At 46.3% G+C, this 27028-nt stretch overlaps 1 protein-coding gene across 5 annotated transcripts in view; it reads left to right on the top strand.

The window, feature by feature from the left end:
* The first annotated feature begins 2046 nt into the window (after positions 1-2046).
* Positions 2047-27028, top strand: part of MAF (MAF bZIP transcription factor) — a 335092-nt gene continuing 310110 nt past the window's right edge. The window contains exons 1-4 of one of the 5 annotated variants that reach the window (XR_011996115.1): positions 2344-3781; positions 16279-16339; positions 18618-18688; positions 19141-20068. Coding sequence is in view for 4 of the 5 variants with exons in the window: in XM_072731476.1 (XP_072587577.1) it covers positions 2601-3781; positions 8199-8292 (1275 nt within the window). In the remaining variant the exon portion in view is untranslated. Of the gene's footprint in view, positions 3782-8198; positions 8330-16278; positions 16340-18617; positions 20069-27028 lie in introns of those variants that run through there. The other 4 variants (XM_072731478.1, XM_072731479.1, XM_072731476.1 and 1 more) reach the window with 4 other exon arrangements.

Genomic DNA, 27028 nt, shown 5'->3' on the forward strand with positions numbered 1-27028 from the left:
TTCTTTTGCAGGCTTTTCAGATTTTTTTTTTTTTTTTTTTTTTTTTTTAGTGCGCCCTCCTAGCGTCTCCCCCTCCCATAAAGTAAAATAAATATGATTAACACCAAATGCATTTCATTAATTGGAGGAATCAACAGTCTCAATATCCAAGTAGGCGGGCTGGTCTTCCACACGTTGGGTCGGCTTGGCGCACGCTTGCTTTCCCCCAAATAAATCTCGGTTTCTCCGACTTGCCTATCGCTTTAAAATCTTAGAAACAGTTGTTGGTTCTTTCTTTTCTCTTTTCTGTTTCTTTCTTTCCTTTTTCTTTTTTTTTTCTTTTCTTTTTTCTTTCTTTCTTTCTTTCTTTCTTTCTTTCTTTCTTTCTTTTTTTTTTTTTGCATAAGTTTTAAAAGAATCGGTCTAGAAAACTGAATAGTTATTAGCATCTGCAACTGCGGGGGGGGGGGGGGCTGGAGAAGCAGACCCCCACCCCACCCCCACTGTGGATTTCCGGGCTGGTCCGAGAAACCGCGGCTTAAAACTTAACCCCTTCGAGGGGAGCCGGCGACGGATGGGGTGTCGCCCACCCCCGCCCCAACACAGACGTCTCTGCACCGCCGAGTCTGAACTCATTGAGCGAAATGTGAAAGTGCAAAGGGCGCGCGGGACCCTGATAAACAAGGGTCCGATTTCCTGAGGGGGTGAGCGGGAGTGTGCATGAGCGTGTGCGTGGGAGTGTGTCCGCGCGACAGAAGTGGGGGGCGCGAGAGGAGAGGAAGGGAGAGCAACGAGGGCAGGACCGTGCAGGCCGGCCTCGGGCGGGAGTCGGCAGCCCCAGGGCCCAGCCCCCCGCCCCGCCCGGCACCCCGCTCGGCTCCGGCACCCCGAGTCCCCTCGCGCCCGCGCCCGCGCCCGCGCCCGCTCCCCCCAAGGGCACGCGACGCCAGCGGGCGGCCAGTCTCCGCGCGTCACGGCCCCCGAACAACTTATTTCCCCTCCTTCAAAGAGGGCGACGAAACGGGCTTCCCGTGCACCCCGCGCGGACCGCGACCCGGCCCGGGCCCCCCGAGCGCCGCCCCGCCAGGCGCCTCCTGCGCCGAGCCGGGCCCCGCAGCTCCCCGCCCCGCAGCCCTGCGCCCCAGCGCGCGGGTCCCGGGGAGAGGGACAAAGAGTTTGCGCTCTTTGGGCTAAGTTTGAGCTCCCCGCGCGGCTTCGCTCCGGGAAGGCAGGTCCCCTTGGGCAGACTCCTGGGTGCCTAAGGCGGGGCGAGCAGGGGGAGCTGCCCCGCCAGCTCGCGGTCCAGGGGGTGGGGGTGCCCGGGATGCGGAGCCGGGCCCAGCCGGCGCCCCAAGGCAGGCCTCCGCCGCGCTCCGAGGGGAGCAAACCGGCCTCCGGGTGCCCCCGGGTGCCCCCGGGTTGCCGCGGCCCCGCCGCGCGCCTCCTTCCCCTCCCGCACCCAACTTTGCGCCGGGGCTGCGCTCGCTCCCCGGGAGGCCGCGGCGCGGGAAGGGTTAAGGCCGCTCGTCCCAGCTGACAGTCAGCTGATTGGGCCCTGATTGACAGCTCCGAAAAGTTTCCTTGTTTCTATCTATTATGCTAATCGCGGCCGCTCTCGCCGCCTCCCATTGGCCCCGAGTACCAGTCAATTTCCCATTTGGGCCTGACGTCACAAGTGCTATAAAACTCAGCAATTGCTTTAAACTCTTCTTGCTTGGATCAGAGGCTTTAAAATCTTTTTTCATCTTCGAGCTGTGGCTCGGGCCGCTCTTCGGCTCGGCCTCCCCCCCACCCCCCTCCTTTCGCTCTCTGCCTCGCCTTTTTCCCCGGGACTTCGCTATTTTGCTTTTTTTTTTTTTTTAAAGAAAAAAAAAAAAGAAAAAAAAAAAAAGGCAAGAAAGAACTCAACTCCCCCCCTCCTTTTCCTCCAGCCGGGCTGCACCTCTGTCTTGCACTTTGCACGGAGAGAGCGCGCGAGGGGGAGAGAGAGAGAGACAGAGAGAGAGGAGAGGAGAAAAAAAACAATAAAAAGCAGGCAGAAGAGAAGGCGAGAAGCATGAAGTGTTAACTCCCCCGTGCCAAGGCCCGCGCCGCCGGACAGCCGCCCGCCGCGCCTCCAGCCCCGAGCGGCCGCCGCGCGCGCCCCGCTGCAGCCCGGCCGGCGGGGCGAGCCCTCCCTATGCACAGCGCGCAGCGGAGCGGCGAGCGGGGGACGCCGCGCACCCGGCCGGGCTCCTCCGGCTTCGCCGCCGCCGCCGCCGCCGCCGCCGCCGCCGCCGCAGCCCGCGGAGGACCTTCCCGAGCCTGAGGCCGCCGGCTCGGCACGCACGGAGGCGAGCAGGCGAGGAGGGGCCGGGGCGAGCGAGCGAGCGAGCGAGCGAGCACATTGGCGTGAGCAGGGGGGAGGGCGGGCGGGCGCGGGGCGCGCGGGCAGGGCGGGGGGTGTGTGCGCGCTCGGAGGTCTCGGGCCGCCGCCGCCAGCGCCGCGCGAGCTAGAAGCGCCCCAGCCCGGCAAGCTGGCTCACCCGCTGGCCGCGCAGCACAGCCCGCTCGCCCCTCTCCTGCAGCCCATCTGGCGGGGCGGCGGCGGCGGCGGCGGCGGCGGCGGCGGCGGCAGGAGGATGGCATCGGAACTGGCGATGAGCAACTCCGACCTGCCCACCAGTCCCCTGGCCATGGAATATGTTAATGACTTCGATCTGATGAAGTTCGAGGTGAAGAAGGAGCCGGTGGAGACCGACCGCATCATCAGCCAGTGCGGCCGTCTCATCGCCGGGGGCTCGCTGTCCTCCACCCCCATGAGCACGCCGTGCAGCTCGGTGCCGCCGTCCCCCAGCTTCTCGGCGCCCAGCCCGGGCTCGGGCAGCGAGCAGAAGGCGCACCTGGAGGACTACTACTGGATGACCGGCTACCCGCAGCAGCTGAACCCCGAGGCGCTGGGCTTCAGCCCCGAGGACGCGGTCGAGGCGCTCATCAGCAGCAGCCACCCGCTGCAGGGCGGCTTCGATGGCTACGCGCGCGGGGCGCAGCAGCTGGCGGCGGCGGCCGGGGCCGGGGCCGGGGCCGGGGCCGGGGCCGGGGCCGGCGCCGGGGCCTCGCTGGGCGGCGGCGGCGACGACATGGGCCCCGCCGCCGCCGTGGTGTCCGCCGTGATCGCCGCGGCCGCCGCGCAGAGCGGCGCGGGCCCGCACTACCACCACCACCACCACCACCACGCCGCGGGCCACCACCACCACCCGACGGCCGGCGCGCCCGGCTCCGCGGGCGGCGCGTCCGCCTCGGCCGGGGGCGCGGGCGGAGGCGGCGGCGGCGGCGGCGGCGGCGGCGGCGGCGGCCCGGCCGGCTCCGGGGGCGGCGGCGGCGGCGGCGGCGGCGGCGGCGGCGGCGGCGGCGGGGGCGCGGCGGGGGCGGGGGGCGCCCTGCACCCGCACCACGCGGCCGGCGGCCTGCACTTCGACGACCGCTTCTCCGACGAGCAGCTGGTGACCATGTCGGTGCGCGAGCTGAACCGGCAGCTGCGCGGCGTGAGCAAGGAGGAGGTGATCCGGCTCAAGCAGAAGAGGCGGACCCTGAAAAACCGCGGCTATGCCCAGTCCTGCCGCTTCAAGAGGGTGCAGCAGAGGCACGTCCTGGAGTCCGAGAAGAACCAGCTGCTGCAGCAGGTCGACCACCTCAAGCAGGAGATCTCCAGGCTGGTGCGCGAGAGGGACGCGTACAAGGAGAAGTACGAGAAGCTGGTGAGCAGCGGCTTCCGAGAAAACGGCTCGAGCAGCGACAACCCGTCCTCTCCCGAGTTTTTCATGTGAGTCTGCCCCGCGCCCCCAGCTATAGCCACCTCCGCGAGGGGCCCGCGGTGCCGGGGCCGCGCTCGCCGCCCCCCGCCCGCGCCCGCGCCCCCGCCCGCGCCCCCGCCCGCGCCCGCGCCCGCGCCCCGCGGAGACCGCCCGCGCCCCGCACGCGCGCACGCACACGCGCACACCCCCCGGCTCCCCTCGGCGGTGGCGGGGACCGTGGCGCGGGCGGGGGCGGGGGCGGGGGCCGTGCCGGGTGGGGAGGGAGTGGATGTGCGGCTCGTGGACTGCCGATCTGAGATTCCCCGCACCTTGCCGGCTTGTTCCCACGGACACCCCTGCACACACGCACACGCGCGCACACACACACGCACGCACACGACCTTCAGCACAGGTCTCCACGCTCACCCCTGAAACCTGCATCATTCACACTGTTTTTTTTTTTCTCTCTCTCTCTCTCTTCTTCTTCTTCTTCAGTTCATGAGCTGGTGTTCATTTTCCGTGTGTGTTTTACTTTGTTTGGATTTTTTTTTTTAAAAAATTTTACTTTTTGGAGCTTGCTGTGTTGTCCTTTTTCCCAACCTCCATCCTCACACCCTTTCCACTCATCTCCTCAGAGAGAAAAGAAAAGAAAAGAAAAGAAAAAAAAAAAGCTAAGGGTTTCCCCCCCCCCCCCTCCTCCTGAGTTCTTCATGTGAGATTGAGCTTGCAAAGGAAAAAAAAAAAAAAAATGTGAAATGTTATAGACTTGCAGCGCGCTGAGTTCCACCGGGTTTTTTTTCTTTAGCATTGTTATGCTAAACTAGAGAAAAAAAAAAATCCTCATGAACCTGCCACAATCAAGCCTGCATCAACCTTCTGGGTGTGACTTGTGAGTTTTGGCCTTATCATGCCAAATCTGAGAGTTTAGTCTGCCATTAAAAAACTCATTCTCATCTCATGCATTATTATGCTTGCTACTTTGTCTTAGCAACAATGAACTATAACTGTTTCAAAGACTTTATGGAAAAGAGACATTATATTAATAAAAAAAAAAAAGCCTGCATGCTGGACATGTATGGTATAATTATTTTTTTTTCTTTTTTTTTTTTCCTTTTGGCTTGGAAATGGACGTTCGAAGACTTATGGCATGGCATTCATACTTTTGTTTTATTGCCTCATGACTTTTTTGAGTTCAGAACAAAAAAGTGCCACCCTAGAGCCTTCTTCCCATGAAAGTTTGCATCTGCTCCAAAACTGCTTTGAGTTACTCAGAACTTCAGCCTCCCATTGTAAATGCACTGAAGGCATTCCTTGTCAAAGATGCCAGAATGGGTTAAAAAATTTAACATGGCAAACATTAAAAGAACTCTTAATGTTTTCTTTTTAATAAGAATGACACCCCATTTTGGGGACTAAAATTGTGCTGTTGCGGAAAGCAGTCTAAAATTTATTTTTTAAAAAAAAATGAAATCTGCCCCGTTATTTTTGGTTTGTTTTATTTTTATTATTATTATTTTTTTTTTTGGCTTTTGGTCATTGTCAAATGTGGAATGCTATGGGTTTCTAGTATATAATTTAATTCTAGTTTTTATAATCTGTTAGCCCAGTTAAAATGTATGCTACAGATAAAGGAATGTTATAGATAAATTTGAAAGAGTTAGGTCTGTTTAGCTGTAGATTTTTTAAAAGATTGATGCACTAAATTGTTTACTGTTGTGATGTTAAGGGGGGTAGAGTTTGCAAGGGGACTGTTTAAAAAAAAAGTAGCTTATACAGCATGTGCTTGCAACTTAAATATAAGTTGGGTATGTGTAGTCTTTGCTATACCACTGACTGTATTGAAAACCAAAGTATTAAAGGGGAAACACCCCTGTTTATATCTGTAGGGGTATTTTACATTCAAAATGTATGTTTTTTTTTTTTCAAATTTAAAGTATTTGGGACTGAATTGCACTAAGATATAACCTGCAAGCATATAATACAAAAAAAAAAAATTTGCAAAACTGTTTAGAACGCTAATAAAATTTATGCAGTTATAAAAATGGCATTACTGCACAGTTTTAAGATGATGCAGATTTTTTTACAGTTGTATTGTGGTGCAGAACTGGATTTTCTGTAACTTAAAAAAAAAATCCACAGTTTTAAAGGCAATAATCAGTAAATGTTATTTTCAGGGACTGACATCCTGTCTTTAAAAAAAAAAAAAAAATGAAAAGTAAATCTTACCACAATAAATATAAAAAAATCTTGTCAGTTACTTTTCTTTTACATATTTTGCTGTGCAAAATTGTTTTATATCTTGAGTTACTAACTAACCACGCGTGATGTTCCTATGTGCTTTCCTTTCATTTTCAATTCTGGTTATATCAAGAGAAAGAATAATCTACAATAATAAACTGCATTTTTTTTTTGATTCTGTGCTTAGTTTCTTAGTGTACAGTTTAACTGGACCCAAAATCACATTAGAAGTGTAAAATGCATCCTTTTCTCCAGAGGAAGGATTAATGGAAGCGTAGGGAGGCAATAATAATTCAGGGTGAAACATAGGCTGTTTTGTGAGGTGGGAGGCCGGTCCCTTTGAATAATTAGCTATATTTAATATAAATGTCAATTCATGACCTCTCAAAATGCAGGCTCCCCCTCCCCCAGCCCCAAAGTTTTTGGTTTTCAAGTGAGTGGAGACATCATTGCCCTCTGGTGAAAACAAACAAACAAAAATCCCAACCAGAGAGTAGCAGGGCCTTCTCAGCACCGCCCTGAGCTTCTGGTCCAGCAGCAAGCCCATCTAGAGAGAAATGGGCCAGGCAAAGAAGGCATGACAGAGGTGGCTTGGGCACATATGCATTTAATGGTAAAGATAAACAATTCTTGCCTTTTGGCTAAAATTGATTATTTTTCCTTCTTCCCTTACGCACCATGATTTTCTTGTTAGCAAGGCCTGACCCGACTTAACATCAACACTTTGGACAAATCAAATTGTTTGTTTGTTTTTAACTTCGAAGGTCATTTGTCTTAAATAGGAAAAAAGAAAAACCCACCCCTTACTTACATAACCCCAAGTACATATCTGGATTTAAACTGTGTTATTAAATCATATTTTCACTCTGTGTGTGTGTGTGTGTGTGTGTGTGTGTGTTTAGCAGAGGGCTTCTCCGCTTAAGACAAGCTGGCAATGATTTCAGATCACCTTAACTCCAGAAATATAAGCAAAAAGTAACGGCTTCATAGAATAAAAGCTGTGCTTTGATTGATCAGTATTTACCCCCAAATAGGCTGTGTATGGAGGAGGCTAACTTCAAAGATGACTTGGAAAGTCTCAAACTACCTTCACTAACAGCGTTGACCTATTTTAAAATGACATAAATTCATGCAACTAATGTTACAAATTCATGCAGTTTGCGCTCCTAATCAACTTCCCCTAGAATGCTAAAAGAATGTTAGACAAAGCCAACACTGTTTTGAAAATATAGCCAAACACGATGACTTTTGTTTTATTTTGGTTTGGGTGTTCTTGTTTGTTTGTTTGTTTCTTTCTTTCTTTTTTTTTTAAAGATAATATTGCAACTCTGAACGAAGGCCTTATTTTGAAGAAAACAGGTTGTGCTTGGCGCTGCTGAGTTCTGGCCAGTTGATCATCCTGTCTTCCTTCCCCTTTTTCACAGAACATGAAGACAGTGCATCCCCACTGTATTTTGACCTTCCTTTATGTGCCAGTTTGGATAGAACTCCTGACTCTACACTTAATTTCCTTAACAAAAGTCTTAATAGTAAACGTACTTCCATTTGCTTAAAGTTAGCTGTTCTCTGCTTCTGAGGTTTTGGGGTTTTTTTTCCCTCCGCTCCCAAGGAGGAGATAGGCAGATTCCCCCTGAAGGGGCAGAAATGGAGATATCGTTTATTGCAAAAAAAGCTCAGCCTCAGATGAAAGCTTATAATAGGCAAACACTCAAAATAAGAGTGTCATACAGGATGGACTTGCTGAAGTCACCTGAGGATCAGGACCTGGGAGAAACACGGTTGTGCCACAATTAAGCATTTTGATAGGACTCTCTCTACAAGGCAGTTTACTATAATGAGTGGGCTTTGGCCCCAAACATTAGAAAGCAGAGAGGCGCTAGCAAAAATGGGATTTGGGTGGCTGGCTTTAAGAGAAGGTTAACCCCTTCGTGAAAGGCAGCTTTAGATACAACCGTTACTAAAAACTTTCAAATGTAGTATGAGTGGCAAACACAAATACGTGTGGTTGTTTGTTGTTGTTGTTGTTGTCGTTTAACAAAGAAAACCTAAATTCTGCCTTAGTGTCCCTAGTAGAAATAAGTCTCTAAATTAAAATAAATAAATAAGCAAATAAATCAATAAATGGTGTAAGGAAATCTAGCTTTCCCCTTCCACTGCATCTGAGTCTTTGTCTAAATAGTGTTAAAATTCCTTTCATTCCAATTACAGAACTAAGCCCACTCGCAAGTTGGAGCCATCAGTGGGAAACGCCACATTTTGGAAGCCCCAGCCACGTGTCCTTACCAGTGTATTCACGAAATGAAATTTATGTGGGAAGCGTACATTAAAAATTTCTTCTTATTATTTATTGTTTGCAGCCTCGGAGAACACCCTGCCCCTGACTTCCTCCGCTCAGTCTCTTTTTTTTTTTTTTTTTAAGAAAAATGATCGTGGTAGAGATGAAGGGTAGTAAACGTGTAACCTCCGTGCTGTTAACTGCGCCTCTGGTCTGAGGGTCTTAGGTGCCAGCCTGGAGGAAGGCGCACCGGTGCTTCTGGCTTAACCGTGCGCAAAACTAAATAGGTGCCATTGTTTCCAACCTGCGATATTAGTTTGAAAAACTCACTGACATTGGAAGGAGATCTGTATGTGCATTTATAAGAAGAGAAGCTCCCCAGAAGGTAACCGCATCTTTGAAGCATATGTAGACAGGCACACTCTAAATAGTACTTTTTCACACTTCATTGTTTCTCTGGCAGATAATTTTACTGAGACGAAAAATATACTTGCCTCCCCCTCCCCGAGCAGATGCCACGGGCAGAAGCTTTAGCCGGGCCCCAGCACCCTGGCTTTCTGGTGGGCCCTGGTAGTAGCATATTTATCAGTGATGTCAAACGGTGTTCATTTATCAGACGTAGCTGTAAATGAAGGCAGCGTGTGGCAAAACACAAAGTTAGTTAAACCACACCCTCCATGGGCTGCTTTTTCCACTTCTCTGCTCCCAGGCCATTCACAAAACCACCTCCCCTGCGTTCCCCTACTTTTTGCACATTTTCTTTTGTTAAAAAAAAAAAAAACACACGCAAAAAAAAAAAAATGTGTGACAGTTTTCCACGCTGTATCTGACACAGTGATAGATCGACATCCAAATAGGCAGAGATTCTAGTTTCTGATCTCGGTGAGGAAATCATGTCTAGATACCATGTTTATCCGCCTCGATGCCATAACCATCTGGGCCCCTTTCCACACGGGCTGCTCCAAATAACCCTATTTATTATGGGATGCCAGATTCTAGCGTCCTGATCTTTTCCCCTTTATCCCTTTACCCCAGCAGTTTTTATTTAGCAATGTCCCTTCTCGATACCTCCTCTCATATAGGACCTCCCCTATGCCAAACCACCAGCTTTCCTGCTCAACACAATAAACAGAGGGCAAACATGAGCCAGGGCCGCCTCCGTAGCTGTGTCCCCAGCATTTCCCTGCCCAAATAACAAGTTGCTTCTGACACCAAGGGTGCCAGAGCATATAGTATAGTTGGGAGGATTTTGTTGATGTTGCTGTTGCTTTGTTTAGGACAACTTACTTCCGTATTCACACACTCTTGGCTTTAGAAAATGTACTCCTCCGGTATTCTAGGCCAATCGATATTTTTAAAAGTCTGCTTGCCACACAGGTATCTTCTACTTTTTTTTTTTTTTTTTTTTTTTTTTTTTTGCCCGTCAGTAGTTAAAGCCTAACTGAGGTAGGTTGGAGGCCCAAATACATGAGTGACAAACTTCAGCCATCTGACTTCTGTGCCAGTAAAGCACGCAGCCAGGCTCCTGGCCCAATTTTTCATGTAAACATGCATAAGTGGGAAGGGAGGCCGGATTCCTCCTCTCTAGATGGCTGATTTGCAAGGCTCCCCACCGCAATTTACTTTCATTTGATTTAAAAAAATAATAATAATAATGTTGCCCCTTTCTATGAAGAAATGTCTTAGTTTTCTTGGAGAAGATTTATTTACGGTGAGAGGCTATCATTTCCACCACTTCTCATTATTCCTCAGGACGCTGAATGAATAATTGGGAGTTGGTGTCTCTTCCTTGTTGTTTGGAAGAAAATAAGAGAAACCTGAAGTTTGGTCTCACTCTTGGCTCATCCTAAATCGGAAGGATGCCCCAAGTCCAAGGCAGGGCGTCCAGTTCCAGTGGCCATCTGTGTGGAAGGGGGTCCAGGGTCCTCTGAATCAGGATTGGTTTGTTTGTTTTTTTGCATTTGTTTTGAAACAGAGCAGGAGCCTTAACCCACCTTCTGATAACACTGCTTTTCTCACTTTGATATAAATCTTCAAACCCTAGACATCAAACAGCCCAGAAAAGGGGGATTCTCTCCAAGCCTTGCTCCGCCCCGGCTCCTGAACAAACCCAGCTCTGTCTAGCACTTTCTCTCCAGCGGGGGTAGGGGACTGGGTGAGAGAATTTCAGTCCCTCAGGCTGTCTCATGATTGTCGGGGCATAAAGAAGTACAGTCCTGCAACAATGCGGGAACATCTTTACCCTTTAGAGAGGGACAAAACAAAAAACAAAGCAAATCAAATTGCTCTGCACGAAGGCGTAGCAAAACCCCAGGCTCCTGTTCTCTGCACCCTCTGTGGGCGGTGAGAAATGAGGGGAGCAAGGGAGAACGGTGGGGAGGACTTTGAAGGCAAGAGTCCCAGGAATAATCCCAGTTGCCAGTCTGAATTTCACTTGCTCACTGGCTCCAGTCAGGGCCATCGTACGCGTGTGCCAGGTGCAAACAAGGTTCGGCTTTCCTTAGGGTTCCCATAGGCTCACATGTGTTTCCTTTTTGAAAACAATTTTGGAGCTTAAACCCAAACTGAGAAATCTGGGAAGATTGTTAATGCCTTAACTTTGGGGGTGTTTATAAATATATCAATCTGAGATTTGACAGCGGTGACTTTGTGGATCAGTCAGACGTGTTATGCCAATATTTATATGGTCCCGCAATAGGTTTTATGGCATGAGGACAGTTTTTATTGTTTAAATTTGAAAGCCCTTTGTATGTGTGTGTGTGTGTGTGTGTGTGTGTGTGTGCGTGCCTTCCATAAGTTTGCCCGCTATAACAAGGCTGAGGTAGAAAGGACACATCAACAGCGCACAGAAAATCAGATCTTCATATGAATTTGCATCAAAGTTGGTCAGTTTTAAGAAACTCACAAAGCACATTTTCCACAGAGAGGCTATGATTGGAATGCACAGTTCCTTACTCGAATCGTAATCATCTACTGGGCACCTCTACCCTTGTTCAACAAAATTCATTTTCTTTTCCTTTCTTTTTGTGAAATAACATTTTTCCCCCTATAATTAGGACTTTGGATTGCAAAATCACATTCCTCTGTTCTCCACAGATTCTTGGATCTTTAGTTATGATTAGAAAGGGGCATTAATTCAAGAAGGGAGGATGAGGGAGGGGTGTTTGTAGACATTTGGGAAGAGGAGGGGAGGAGAGGAAATAGTTCTGTGTTCACCCCCCACACCCCTCAGCCCCCGCCCAGCCCAGGCCTGGGTGTGAGCTACACACAGGGGATTTGGATTCTGAGTTGATTCTAAATATTCTGATCACCAACCTTGAGCATTTCCAAGCTAAGATTCCAAAACATGGTTTTTCCTTGTGGTTGGTTCTCTCAGCTAGGGAATAGGAGAGGCCATGAAACCTTACAGAGCTGGGCAGAGAGGCTTGAAAACCGCTCTTCTGAGAGAATCCCCAAGGATGGTTGTGGAAGGGGACCCTGGGCTGAAAAACCTGGTCAGCGGTGCAGACTCCCTTTTGCAACGAGAATTTGTCCCAGTTCTGTGTGATCTCATCCACTTCTGGAAGCCTGTACAAGTGGGTTTCTGGCCTTCTTTGGGGCCTTCTCCAGAAGGAAAGCAGGCCTGAGGATCCCGGGATAGTAGGCAATCCCAAACTAGGCCAGAGGAGCAGAGAACAGGAAGGCGCTGGGGTGCAGGGCTGGGGGAGTACTGCTGCAGAAGCCAACCCCGGCTTAGGATCCCAATCCAGAGATCAAAGCTAGGTCAGTCCCAGGGCCCTGCCTCCCACCAGAAAGGATCTGCTTGCAGGGTGACTGACAGGCTCCCACACCCTGAGATCCCCAGGATTCCAAAATGCAATCCCCAGTGTTCTGAGCTCCGGGCCCTTTCACCACCTGACCCTTGCCCCATTGCTGTGCCCTCTCTGTAATAAGTACCACCCCTCTCTCCCATGCCTAGTCGCCCAGAGCCATCAGAGAGTCGGAGGTCACTGCCCTGGGGCCAGAAGGCAGTGCCTAAACTGAGGCCTTGGACGCATTAAATCACTCCTGCCCCAGTTTAGGTGAGGACAAGGGCAGGGCTGGAGTGGAGGAGCTGGGGGTGGGGGTGGCTCTGGAACATTTAGCACTGGCTGCAGAGTGTGGTGACAAGGGTCCTGAAGCCTGAACTGAAGGAGATGAAGGCCGGCAGGATGCTGAGGTTGCCCATCTCTCCCTTCCCTGCTTCCCACCCACACACCCCCGTTCTGGCCCCTGGCCCTGGATGCGCCCTCGTCCTGGGCACCGCTGCCCCTTGCCCGGAGCCAGGTGCGCTCGGCACGCAGGGGCCCCCGCTGCCCGGCAGGTGCGGGAGGACCAGGCAGGCACCGTGGGGGCGGGGTCCGGAGGCTGCTGGGGTCCGGCGGTCCCTGCCCTTCCCCAAGCCAGGCCCGCGCCCCCTCCGAGCCGCCAAGGCGGGCGCCCCCGGCCCAGCAGGGGCAACGGATTTGTATAGGAATTTGGGTTGATTTTGCAAGAGGACCGGCCTGGCCAGAGCGGAGCCCCCGGGCCAGGAGAAGGCGCAGCCCCGCTGCGCTCCGGCGGGCGCGGAGAGGGAGGGAGCGGGGTTCAGCCCCACGGGGCTCCGCCTCTCACCTTGGGACCCCCAGCCCAGCCCAGCCGCTGCCCCAGGAGCCTTAAGTAAGATCATCTGCTCCTCCAGAGCATTGGGTTTTACTCTATTAAGTTTCCGGTCTATTTTTCAGATCTATCCTTTTTTTTCCACTGCTCTGGTTAGAGAAAAGAGGAAAAAAGAGAAAGAAGGAAATCCAGATAGCATATTTTACAGTCTTCGCTGAAATCTCGATATGGTTGGGGTTTTCCGTGGTACAGTTTGATGCTCGTTGTAAAGGAAAGCCAGTCACACAGACTTTATTAGGATTTCGACAACAGCTCCAAGCATGAGGGTCTTGCTTACATTCTCAGATTTAACACAGTTCTAGTCCAATTTGGGGCCCTCGGGAACAGTTTTTTACGAGAAAAGATTTTTAAAACTACTAGTTGCAGAAAGAAGCTGTTCCACGTAGGGCCTTTTTCTTATTGGGACACTCCGTTTTTTAGATCCTCGAGTATGGGGTCAAGTAACATAGCATTTTCTGAACTAGGTTTCTTTTTCCTTTTTCCTTCTCTTCGGGATGGATTCATTAATGTGCAGATAAATATGTTGAAACTTAAACAATGATCTCAGCCTCTGAGCCACTTCTGCACTGTCAGATTACACTAAAATCCTTTTTTGATAGAATAGGGGAAAACCTGTGGTAATCACTCTAGGATTAAATCTGTTAAAAGATGGTATTAAGCCTTTCCATTTACAGGCAATGAATGCAACACATTCTTTCATCTGCCATTTATCTATCTATGTATCAATCTATCTATTTATTTGTGATCTGTCTCGCTACCTACGAACTCATGGAGCCCTTTAAAGTAGCCCATTGTAGAGGGAGAAGCTATTAAAAGATCAATCTGCAGTGTCCACATTATGAAATAAAAAGGCCTCAAGGCGGAATTAATCTATCTACTCCATATTTTGGAAGGCATGAGCAAATCCAGTCTGAAGTGTCTGTCTTAGAGTGTCTGCCCATGACCCCTTTGCCCACTTGGTGCAATGAGGGGCAGAGCAGAGCAGAGACACACACTGACCATCTCCCCGTAGCGTGGTTTCAGGGCGCACTGTCTATGTTAATTCCCTGCACTGTAAAAGGTGCACCCAGACCTTTTAAAATCTTCCTTGGAATATCATTGCATGTTCCTATGCTATTTTAAAAATACTATTTAATCACTAGGTAAATATCTCCAACTCTTAGAGGCTCTATGCTGGTAGACATCTGGCTTGGACTACTCTGTGATAGTCTAGCTCAAAAACCTCTGCTCCTCGTAAAACCCCTTTGCCCCTTACCCCACCCCACTTCCCCACTGACTAGCCTGGGTGAAGCTGATGAGAACAGAGAAACCGCACTGGCTTTTGGACTCTATTCAGGTGTGCAAACAGAATCTCTCTCCCCCGCCCTTTTGAAAGTAAATGCCTTGATAACAGGATGGGTTGCCCGGATGGCCAAAGAGTAGAGGTCATCTTGAGGAAAATGACACCAATGATCTAAAAAGGACATCTACTTTATGAGATTACAGGCGAGATGCCAAATATCACATTTAATGAGGCCTGATTCTTTTTCTCCAAAAATAACAGAGACTATCAATGAGACGGTCAGGAAGGCAAAGGGGCATTTTGCAAAGCCTATGTTCAATTATTGCCTTGTAATATTTTTCTAAAATTGAAAAATGCCTCACAAGTATATGATCTCATGTAAATAGTCTTTGCAGAAGCTTAACATATGTTTGCACTGCCCCAAAGGAATTACAAAAATATCTTTCCACAATCTCTTAAGCTTTTAAACTATTCACTTGCATTTCTAAAAGAATCTGTTGTTCCTAAAGATTAAAAAAAAAAAAAAAAAGTAGAAGAACCTTATGTGGGAAGGGTTTTTGTTTATTTGATTTTTAGAGATCAGCCATCTGAACTTCAAATGGGCAACAATTGATATTACTGAGAGCACTTCCAGGTTTAAAACTTAAGTGTGCTTCTTGTTTCTTTTTTTTCCTTTTTTTTTTTTGACATAGAAATAATATATTTAGCAAATATTAATGGATACTATTACGTGAAGAACAGTAGTCTGTACTAGAAGGTTTTCAAGGCATTTCTAACAAGAGGTGTGAATGAAGGCACATGATGTATTTGGGGCAGCTCTGACAAATACAAGAGTACAAATCTGTTTATCCAAGTGTTTTGACGCAGTTATACCATCCAGATAGAAGGCAGTTGAAATAAGTGGCAGAGTTATGCTCGATGAAAACTTAAGAAAGATTCTCTGTGCAGTTCCAGCTGCCTACAGATTTCAGCATGTGTTCGTGTGTAGAGGATTTGTTCATATCAATTATAAAGTAATCCAAATAAAAAGTGTGGGGGATTAAAGAGAAATAAGTGAATATCCATCTCGGGGAAAAAAATTAGATTGACTTACTAGTTTATCGCAGTTATTGTACACAGATTTGCTGTAACCATGTTGAATTTTTAAAATTAGATTTTAAATATATTTTGACAGTCTGAACTTGTATGGTGTGACTAACTATAGGGAGAAATGACAGGTCTGCTTTGTTATTAAACTGCTGTCTGGAAAATATTGGACTCCGTACAGTAAATGATAATTATTTTGCCACTTACATTAGTACAGCTAATAGCAATAAGGGTTTTTTGAACCATAGAAAGCTAACTACTTTGAATTACTGTGCTTTGTTATTCACTGGGAAGCAAAAAAAAAAAAGACTTTTTTTTTTTCTTTTAAAGCAACCTCATTTTCATATCATGGTTCTAAGCATTCCCTGCTACTAATTTAAACAGGGAGGAAGTTAATAAATAAAAGGATGGTATCTAAATGTTTCTATTTGTTAAGAGAACATTTGCAATTAAGGAATTAAGGTCAGCGGTACCAGCAGAATAGACCAGAGCAAGGAAGGAGGAGGGAGACGATGGAAGAGAATGTGCCCCAGTAAAGATCCAGGGGCAGCTGGACCAGTTGGGTTCTGAGGGATGGGCAGTCTGTGAGCACTTGAGAGATGCCCATCAGAGACCATTCAGATCCTCCCCGCTGTGACCCCGGAATAACTCAGTTCTCTGAACTGAGGACAACTTCAAAGCCGAGCCAGGCTGCCAGGCCAGTGAGTATCTCCATCTCAGCCTCCCAGGGGTGCGAGCCATAGTCAGAGGGGGTGACCCTACACTCCATACCATTCTCTTCCATGTGAACCCCCTCCTCAGGCAGGTCTGAGGCCAGGATACCAAAGCAAGTGGAGCAAATCCCTCTTCTTTGGGCCCAATTCTGCCTTTTTCATAGATAGCTAGGCTGCCTTTAACATACTGTCCTTGAAACCTTCTTCATGGTTATTAATTACCCTTTGTTTATTTTAATATATTTACTAAATCAGGTACCCAAGGGAATCCTCTACATCAGTGATGTGAAAAACCCTGTTGCCTGAAGTCAAAGAGGTACATCTCGATTTCTGATTTGCATGTGCTTGTTTCGATGAGTTTTCCATGAGGGGGATAGCAAGCAAGCAAGGAATGCTGATAATTCCTTAGGTGTGAAAAGCTCCTGCTTTAGTATTTTAGTATCTGGGTTTCACATGGAACACAGGTGGTGATCCTGGGTGCTAAAGGGTGATGCAGTGTACGTGGGACCAGCATGCATGTGTTTTTGTATTTATCTCATTACACAGGTGTGGTGTACCGAGTAATTACTCTCATCAGAGGAAACCCCACATCTTTAGCCTTAACCAGCATGACTCTCTTGACACTCACAGAGCTAGTCCTTCTGCTTGAATGTCAGACAGTTTGGGTGAACGTGTGCAACTAGCGTCCATGGTCCTTGGGCAGCTTTACCTGGGCCTTGTAAACAGTCCAAATTTTCAGCCTCTTATAATTTACTCCACACTCACATCTGGAACAGTTGGTGTCATTTTAAAGCACAGTGTGCCCCCCCTCCACCTCTGCGTCCAAATGTGACTTTGGAGCTACTCCCCACTTCAATTGTAGATAGAAGGAGAGGGCAGGAGACGGGTGGGAGGCAGATACCTGATTTTCGTCTCCTAAAAAATATGAAATTAAGATATTTAAATGGGTGTTCAATTGTAAGTATCCCAGGGTGAATTTAATAATGAAACCTCTTCGTTTAGAAAGCCAGTCCAATGCTTGTACGCCAATAGTTATTTAGTGTCATTGTTTTATGTATTCTCATTACCTCTTATTGGCTGTTGGGACGAAGTTTGATTTTTTTTTTTTCATTAAAAAATTGCTTGCTGGGAAATCTGCATGAAATACGGTGTTTGATTTCTAGAGGAGGGGGGCAAAAGTCATACTGTCAAATTGCTACTCTTTGCAAAGGAGAAACTTTAAGGATTCAGTGAATCTGAGGATGTTGGAAACCAGAATCCCGTTTTCTCCTGTTATTAAAAAATAGTATCTGATTGCTTACTTTTACACACTGCTTGAATAACTGGATTCTGAATATTTAACTATGATTTCTTTCCTAGCCTCGTACAAAATTAACATTTTCCTGAATCGTCTCGTACATAGCCTTTAACTCGATGTGTACCTTCGGGATTAATTTGAGAGTCCACGTGTGTGCATGCAAAACCAATACTTTATTCCTCCGGTTTTTATTCTTCTCTTTTGTCTCTATCTTTATCATTACAATTGGAAAACCTTCTATTAGATATGATGATCTAGGCCCACTGGCAGGTTTTGTTACATTGAAACCATCCATTTTGAGCAAAGAGTTAATGAACTTTTAAGGTGAGGTTCACGCTGGTCCTGACCCTCCTGGTAATTTTTCATATAAGGTTACTGGTGGGAGAGAAATCAAATTTCATCCGTGAACTTGATTGACAGGTGAGAGCAAGGAAGAGAAAGGCATCTGGTCAGATGGGGGATCTGGGAGGAGGAGTACAATTCCTCTGAGTTACTCCGAGATATTAGATATTATAAGCGGATATATGAAAAGTTCAATACCTGATACCCCTGGGAGAGTTACTTAGTGTATATTCAGAAAGCCACTTTGGCTAAGGGATTTTAGTAGTGAAAGCCCCAAATGGAGAACTGCCTGCTTCTCTCTTGCTAATTTCAACTATGTACAGCTTCATGGCTTATTTCTGGCAATTTTCTAGCTACAGTATGAAAATCAAATCACAGACCTTTTGGGGAGCCATAGAATTACCTTTCATTATTCTCAGAAACAAACTCTAGATTATATTAGGGTTCTTGGGCATCTTACAGAATAATCATCCTAAGCAGTATCACAAAAAGATTAAATCCTCCTTTCTGTAGCATCGCTTGATCCTGACTAACATCTCCCATCAGCACATGTTACAGCTTAACATACGCAGATCTACCAAACGCATGATTGATCAAGGTTGTGCCTTCTAAGGAAGGTCACCTAATGTGAACGCCCATAGAGACAACCACACGTTGCTATTTGGTGTATAATTTTCTGTGGTAGCGTCCCTGGGTGGTGTGATAGCTTCTTTGCCATGGAAACAAGTGATGATGTTGCTTGACCCTAATACCAAGGGTGGCTTTGGAATCCACCTTTGGGGCTGTCTTTCAGCTTGAATTAACACAACTGCTCCCACCCACCCCACCCCCACGTCGCACCAACTTTGAAAGTTGGCCTTGCAAGACGCGCTCTTTCACCTTGTGTGATGAAACACTAGTTTGAAAGATGGTGATGGATCTTAGCCTGCTCATGTCTATGCTCTGCCCATTTCAGATGTTCCTGGCATTGGCTAAGACCCATCCGGATGCAACCAAGCCTTACAGAGCTGCCTCGGGGCAGGGCAGGTGGGATACATGCATAGGGGACAGGCTCGTTTGTAGCTTTCCTATCGCCAATGGGAGAAGCTGATGGAACTTGTATAAATAGTACTTTCTGGGTTCTAAGTACCCATCAGTATTTTTTTTTTTTTTTTTTTTGCCTCTAGTCTTACAATTAGCTGAGTGGACATGTTTTCTCCTGACTGTACCTATGCCAATATGAATTCAAACAAATGTAAGGAAGACTTCGTTGTTTTATGAACTGGGATAAAAACACATACACAAAACACAGACAGTAGAAGCATTCAGAAATCTTGTTTTTATTTTATATAACTTGACCTCCCGTGTTGCCCATCATCATCCAGAGAAATAAAACGCAAGCGTGGTTTCCCGACGCCCTGTGTCAACGTGGGTGCCTTAGCACGGCTCTTTAACTCAAACATAAAATTAAATATGTCATAACCGTGTTTCCCTTGCAGAGCCCATCAAAATATTGTAACAGAAATGGTGAATCAGGTGTTCTCATGCAAAGGACATGTGAAAACACAGACTGTAAGTTCCGGAATCTTGGTGCGTCTGCTTAGAGAGCCCAAGTGGAAAGAGTGGCTGGTCTTGACTCTGTCTTCATTATAGGCCCCTCGGGGTTTCTAAATGCTGAGTTTTTAAAGTACATCCTCCATCCCTCACGGCAGCAAGGCACAGGATGCTGTCCTGTATGCAGATTTGGAGCGGACCAATCCATCAAGTTCCATGAGTATGTCTTAAGCGAATTACACTGATGATGTATTTGTTGGCCCCGGGAAAGAGGGGGGAAATAATTTCATTTAAAGTGTTTATTACGCGGACTTACCTAATTGTTTGTTGTTGTTTGTTTATTTAGGTCATGCTCCCATAGAACCACCACCCATACCCCCTTTCCATACAAGGCCTGCCTACTGTTTTTCTTTTGGCGGGTGCTGGCCCACTGCTGAGCTGATTTAATCAATTAATTATAGCCGAGCAGGTACAGGGTAACTAGCCTGATGATGCCATATGAAGTCATATTTTCTGTGAGCCCTGGGATATGATTGAAGGGACAACTCAAAGAAAGAATATTATGCATTGGCCGGGGGTTGCGGGGGGAGGAAGGAAGAGTTTTTGTAAAAGTACAGCGCTCGTTACTTAACCCGAAGTGATGCTCTCATTAAAGAGCCTTCGTGCTAAAAGCACACGTTCAGTCACCTGCCAAAATGTCAGATTTCCTGCTGTCGTTCACAGATGCCAATGCAGAGACACTCCTCACCTGCCCGCTGCTGAGTCTTCCATCTCCCCATCCCAAAATCACTGTAAAGTTGTTGTTCAGTGTCTGCCTTTTGGGGTTTTCCTGGCACCTAATGAAATTATCAGCAATAAATGAGCTAAGCAGAAGGGTTGGTTTTGATTTTGATTTTTTTCTCTTTTTTGGGTCTTTTTGCAATATTTGGAAAATGCTGGGGCAAGGGTCAGCCAGTGGGCAAAATTCAGCGTGCCTCTGTTTCCAGCGTCCACAGGAGATACTGCAAAGCCGTTTGCACTGATATAATTTGAGGTGGACACTACCACCAAGTAGGAGGGAGGGTGTTGGGCAGGGGAAGCTCAAACCGGCTGTGGGAATCCCAGGTATTCTCAGGGGAGATGACACAGCCACAGGAGCAGTGACCTCAGATGTAAGGCTCTGTAAGATATTAACACCCAATTAAGGGTCCAGGGGCGCATCCTACAACATAAACCCTGCCAGCAGGAGGTGAGAATGACAGGAAAGAAAGAGATGCTGGTTGGGTTTTGTTTTCACCTTTTCCCTCAGCAAGCATTGTCTAATGACCTGTTGTTCACATGCGGCCAAAGATGATTTCTTTTGCTTATTCCGGTCTATGGAAAGGCCCAGTGAGTTCAGTTGCTAGCAGGTAGGCAAGTGGGATTGATACAAAATTTACCCAGAGGTCATACTTCCTTTAAATTGGGTTCCACAAAGTTTCTTGCCTTCCTCCCTGGCTCCTTCTGCAACCGAGCTGTGTCCTGGGTTTATAGGTATTTTAAAGGGATTCTGAACCCGGGGTGACTCCCCCTCTCCCCAACAACAAAGTTAATAAAAAGGGAGACCTTTTGTTACCCACGGCAGTTAATGACAGGGCTTGAATCCGCACTGCTTTCGTGTGCCTCCGGCGGGTTCATATTTTAGAATGAAGTTCATTCCTCATGCACATGAGATGGGGGGTGGGGTGGAGGCCTCAGAGAGGGTCTCTTCCTGGACTGCAAATATTAAATAGGAGCCAACAGAATTTCCTATTTACCTTTTCAAAATTTCTCTTCTATATTTTCCTGTTCTCTCTCGTACTTTCATAACGGAGCTATTAGAACCCTTTCAGGGATCCCTGGGTGGCGCAGCGGTTTGGTGCCTGCCTTTGGCCCAGGGCGCGATCCTGGAGACCCGGGATCGAATCCCACGTCGGGCTCCAGGCATGGAGCCTGCTTCTCCCTCCTCCTGTGTCTCTGCCTCTCTCTCTCTCTCTATCATAAATAAATAAATAAATCTTAAAAAAAAAATCTGAAGGTGCACCCGGCCATCTCACAGCGTTTAGAATCACGCATGGCATTTTAGGGGGCCTCGGGAGTCTGCGGAAGGGCTGCATAGCACCTCCCTCCTCTCGGGGCGGCCCAGAGCCTTCAGAAATCCCTTCTCCCATGTCCATCCTTTGGACACAAGTTAAGAATCGCTTTCTCATCCTTGGCTCCACTGGGTCTCAAATACTTGCAGTTCCGTCCTGATGTCCAAAGACGGTTTTGTTGCTCTGTTACTGGGCTTTCCTAGACTTTATATTTTATTTTATTTTATTTTATTTTGTTTTATTTTATTTTATTTTATTTTTCCTCTCTTTTTCCTCTGTAAAACTGGGAAACTGCTTCTCCCCATTGCACTGTAGAGGAAGGTGCAAGGTGCACGGCCGGCCCAGGCCCTGGGGTGCGCGTCGCCCTCTGAGCCCGGGTGTCCGCACCGCGAAGAAGGGAGAGTTCACCAGGAGGACGGGATCTCTGCTCAGCCCCCGGGGCTGCTTTGGGGCCAAGGGCTGCCGGCTTCCAGCTGCCCTCCCCCCCCAAGAGACCCACTCTGCATTGGAGGCCGTGGGCCTCTCCTCCGTGTACGCTCCGTGTTCCAGGGATCTAGCGGGGGGTGAATCAGGGCGTGCAGGGCTGCTGCTCGCAGGGCCTCCCCCAGCCTAGTGATCGCTGGAAACACTGAGCAACCCCATGGTATGTTCTAAACACAGTCTCCACGGGAAGGTTGGTGGGCCTGATTGTTCAGACGTTGCCCCGGTTTGATCTGAACTTTGCTTACTTAGCGGCATCGACACCCCAGTGTAAAGGCAAAAAAGGTCATTGGTCATGACACGACAGGTGCCACAAACCCTCCCTACAGATCGGCGGGCAGATGGCCCTCCTGGCTCCCAAACTGAGCTGGTGGGATTCGAGTCCGAGCGTTTGGGCCTTGACTCCACAAGGAAAGTACAGGGTACACCTCGGTTCCTGACCCAGAGGCAGGAGATGTCACTTGTCCAGCCTGGAGCTCAGAGTTTTCATAGCAGCACGGTGAAAGTCGTCCTGTTCCGGAGAGGAAGAACAAAGTAAGGAAGGATTTGTTTTTGTTTTCTTTTCCTCCTATTTTATTTGAACCTGCCAATATTAGTAATGAGAAACTTTCTGTCCCTGTTGCTGGAACACTTTTATTTTTGTATGGCATTGGTGGGGATGGGGGGGCGGAGGGAGTGCAATTCCTGCAAGGTGCTTCTGTCTTGACTCAACATTTTATGGTGTCATTCAGATTCCCCATTCTCGGCACCATCATTTCCTTCCACAATAAAAAAGGGCACCTTCCCATGTTTGCCACGGTTAACGGGTCAGATTCTCACTGTAGGGAAGAGGAGATCCGAGTGTCTGATTTCATTGTAAATTTGTCAGGAGTTATTTGCGGAACTAGTGAGGATGCTGTTGTTCTGAAAATGCATTTTTTAAAAATATTTTTTACTGTTTCTTTAAAATTTAATTGGGACCAGGTCACTGTGTGGTTTTAACTCAAGGATTTCTTTCTTTCTTTCTTTTTTTTTTCTTTTTCTTTTCTTTTTTTTTTTCCAATTGCAAGCTGCAGTAAAGTGATTTGTAATTTATAATCAAAGTTTGGTATCGTTAAACTAAACTGTAAAAACTGGCTTTGGGGTTTTGCTCATAAAATAAATATTTGAAAAAATATGGCAATGAGGCTTATACAGTAGAAGCAATGTCAGTACATATATATCTGCGTATATGAATATATATGCTTTTTTTTTTTCTGGAGACTCTTAACGCTAGCGCTGAAAAGGCATCTTACAAAACCATGACTTTCAATAAAAGTCCAAGTGTGAGCATGCTCTGATAAGAATGTAAGCACATTTCCTTTAATGGACTTCTAATGTATTTTTAAAATTCTATTCATAATTCGCATTAATTTATTTTTTCAGTTATTTTATTTTTGGACGGAAGAGTCCACGTATACATGCTAGACTTCTCTGTCTGTAAGCTATAGTGCTCCTTAGCTCGGAAGACTTTTTTTTCTTTCCTCCTAACAAGGAAGCTCATTTAGAAAGAAATGTTTATGTGAAGTGCTTGTCAGTTGGCATTTTTACTGGTTTGCTAACCCAAAGGTAAAATATAAAGCCATGTCTTTTCCTCGCTGGCTTGTTGTTACTAGAAGGGTCCCTCCCTTGTTAGCTTGATAAATAATTTTACTAGGGGGACTCTGCTGTATTTTTATGCTTGCTGTCTATTTTCTGCTTGCTGCAAATAAATTTCTGTACTCAGAGGGCACTAAAACTCCAAACACATGGTATTTTCCCATTTTGCTGCTGGTCGCCTGAAATATTTATTCCGTCTCGTGTTTTTAATTAATTTTTTAAAGGAAAAAATAATTTCTCGTGAATATCAAACAAAAATTTGTCGTATATTTCGCAGGACCGTTGGGTGTGAACAGGGAAGGATGGCTTTTTGAAAGGCTTCGTGTGTCAAACCTCGTCTCATATTTGTCAAATGGAAGACAAGAGTTATTTATTGGGGGAGTCCTGAAGTTTTCTCATTATAGATTTCCTTGTCTGTCTCTCCAACTTTAAATATTAAGCTGTTAATATGAGAAATGAATAGGGCTATAGAATCCTATCTAGAAACAAGGCACTCCACAGTAAAATCTTTACCTTTGAAAAATGATACATCATGTGAAGGTAGAAATGACATTGATCATAGGTATCAATATAAATATCGGCATCCACCTGAGTCCCAGACATTTAGATGTGGGATTCATTACTACTGAGGTGAACTTGGTGTGGATCACTGGGGATAAATGGGTGGCACGTACCTAAAGACACACACATACCCTAAAGCATTCCAGTAAAGTAAAATAAAATAAAAATTAGTATATTCTATAATTACAGGCAGTGAACAGCACATACCAGGTGTACAATGAAATGTTTAACGGAAGAGTGACATGCACATCGGTAAAACAAGTGCTCATTTTAAGTGACTGCCAGATTATTACATGCATTGAAATATGATTTCTTTCAAAGCAGACATTCTGCTTGTTATGTGTGACTTGTTATTTGCTCATTAGGAGGTTTTTATTTTGTGAAATTGGAAAATATTTTTAGAAAGAAAGATACTAGAGACATAAACTTGAAGCCAGAATGCCAGCACATGTCACTGACATCCACAGTACTGGGGAGACTGAGTCAGAGGTTATCTGGAGTTCAGTTTCTGCAGAGATCACAAAAATGCAGAGGAAAATGTAGAAAAGGGGCCCATGTACAAGTTCTCAAATATGCACAAAGGTCCAAAGGTCAAGATTTTGAACATTCATTTTCTTGGGTTTAACCAAGAAACCTTAGTCAAAAGGTTTTTCACTATAGATACATCTTTTGGTTACCAAAATATGTATGTATCTTATCAAATATGTAAAAGGATTTTATTTTCATATCCCCATTTCAGAAATTAGCTAGACTTCAAGATGATGCCTTGTTTTTTCCCTTCACCTCTGCCGTTTATAGAATCAGACTTTTTTTTTATATTTAAGGGAGAGTTGAGGCTCAGCATTTTCTCTGGTCACTTTAGGGCTATCCCAGCTTGTCAGGAGTTAGAGAAACTTTCACGGGGTTGAAGATCATGATGCTCCATCCAGCCCTGCTCTTTGGAGGTCATCCAAAGCCTCACAAGCAGTGATGACCACAGCTGTCATTGTCTCCTGGGTTCCAGGACCTACACCATCTTTGATCCTTACAACAACTAGAGGGGGAGATATTTTAATCCCCTTTATACAGATGAGGAAACTCAGGCCCAAAGCTATTAAAATATAATTTGAGCCTACACTGCAGTCTTGTGGATATCTATTTCTAGAGAGATGCCATGCTACCCCTACCTGAGTTGGCTTATTCCTTTTTTCCCAGTTAAAAAGCCCAGTGATTAACCTTACCACATGTAGTATAAGCTCAATAGTCCTCTCCTCTTTAGTCATCTTTTTCTGAGTTGGGTTGAGGGAAGCCTAGAAAAAAACATAATCTGATTAGTATCTAGAAGACTAGGACTGGTCCTTCTCATGATCTTGATCCCAAGGACCCCTCCAGCTCAAAAGTCAAATGAATCTGTGGTTTGATTTCAGTAGGTAACAAAGCAGCTTTCTCCTCAAAGATAAAGATTGTCATTTCAAGAGCATTTAAAAAATAATAGATGGTACGTTTCCTTAATACCCTGTAATGTGTAAAGTGTCAGGTGCGCAATTGACACTCAGGAAATTGCAGGATAGTGAAGATAAATCAGCATTAAATCACTCCATTGAAAGCCCCATTTAATAAAAAGTTGTCAGCAAAATCTGGAGTAACATGAGAAAGAATACACAGTTTCTGCATCTGTAAAATAGGATTGTAAAATAGGATTGTGCAAAGGATTAAATACAATGATGTATGTAAAGCACCTGGCACAGAGTAAACACCCCGCCATGCTTGGCCTTGATCAGTATTATATGGAATAAAACTTTGACCTTGACACTTTGCAAGCCTTGGTTTGTTTTAAAATAACTTTGCTATTATGATATCATACATGTTCCCCTCTGCTAAATGTTGTCAAATTGGAAAATGAAGAAAAACCTAGAACAGCAGTTTATAACTATGATCTACTCTCCTCTGGAAAAAAAAAATGCCATCACCCCTTAAAAATTTCTTAACAGCATTATTTACAATAGCCATGATATGAAAGCAACCTGTGTCCATTGATAGATAATGAATAAAGATGTGGCATATAAAAAAAAAATTTTAAAGGTGTACTTGGGGAGTTCTGTGGTCAAATAATTTAGGGAAATTATGAATTGGACAAAATCAAACATTTGATTTTGTTATCACCCATCTTAGAGCCTTTATATGCTAATATTATTGTGACCCTCCATGAGGAAGGAACAGCACAGAAAACACACTGTATCCTCCAAACTTATTTGAACATGGAACCTGTTCTCTAATCAACCGTCTTATGGAACTAACATCACATAGGACAGTTTTGAAAACTAGAAGTTGAAATACTAAATTTTATTTAGTACCCAAGGATCCCTTTACTGCTTTCCCCCTATGAAAGTCACGTTCAGAAAGATGCCTTTGTAATTCTGTGTATTCGTTTTATTAATCGGAGCCCCCTGTAACAGCCACAGGGCATCTGATCAGCAGGAAAAGAAGCATCATTCCGTTGGTGTATATAAAGTCCAAAGCAAAGAAAACCTTATGGTGGGGGTTTACCCCATAGGTCTTTACAATAACAGGAGTGACTCATGGGTGCCATCACTGCCTTCATGGGCTCCCTATGGGTTTCAGGACCTGGGTTTGAGATCCTCCACTCTGATAAAAATAAGACTCAAGATCACTGTCAAATCTGGCCTGGCCGTTTGTGACTGGATGAGCCTTCCAAGGAAATCAGAAGTCCTGTAAGGAATATGTTAATGTCCTGGAATGTTGGCCAGGGATTCTTTGAACCTAAGAACTCTGCCTTCAAGTTTCTATTCTTTTCTTTTTTTTTTTTTAATATTTTATTTATTTATTCATGAGAGACACACAGAGAGAGAGAGGCAGAGACATAGGCAGAGGGAGAAGCAGACTCCATGCAGGGAGCCCGATGTGGGACTCGATCCTGGGACTCTAGGATCACTCCCTGGGCCGAAGGCAGACGCTCAACCGCTGAGCCACCCAGGTGTCCCACTCTTCTTTTCTTATAAGGATACTGATGTACATTAAGGGCACGTATATACAAACTAGAGGCTGGAGGGCAGTTGGGGATGGAAGTTCATTCTCTCTGACCCTG

This window comes from Vulpes vulpes, chromosome 12 (assembly GCF_048418805.1).
Source record: "Vulpes vulpes isolate BD-2025 chromosome 12, VulVul3, whole genome shotgun sequence".
NCBI classification, from domain to species: domain Eukaryota; kingdom Metazoa; phylum Chordata; class Mammalia; order Carnivora; family Canidae; genus Vulpes; species Vulpes vulpes.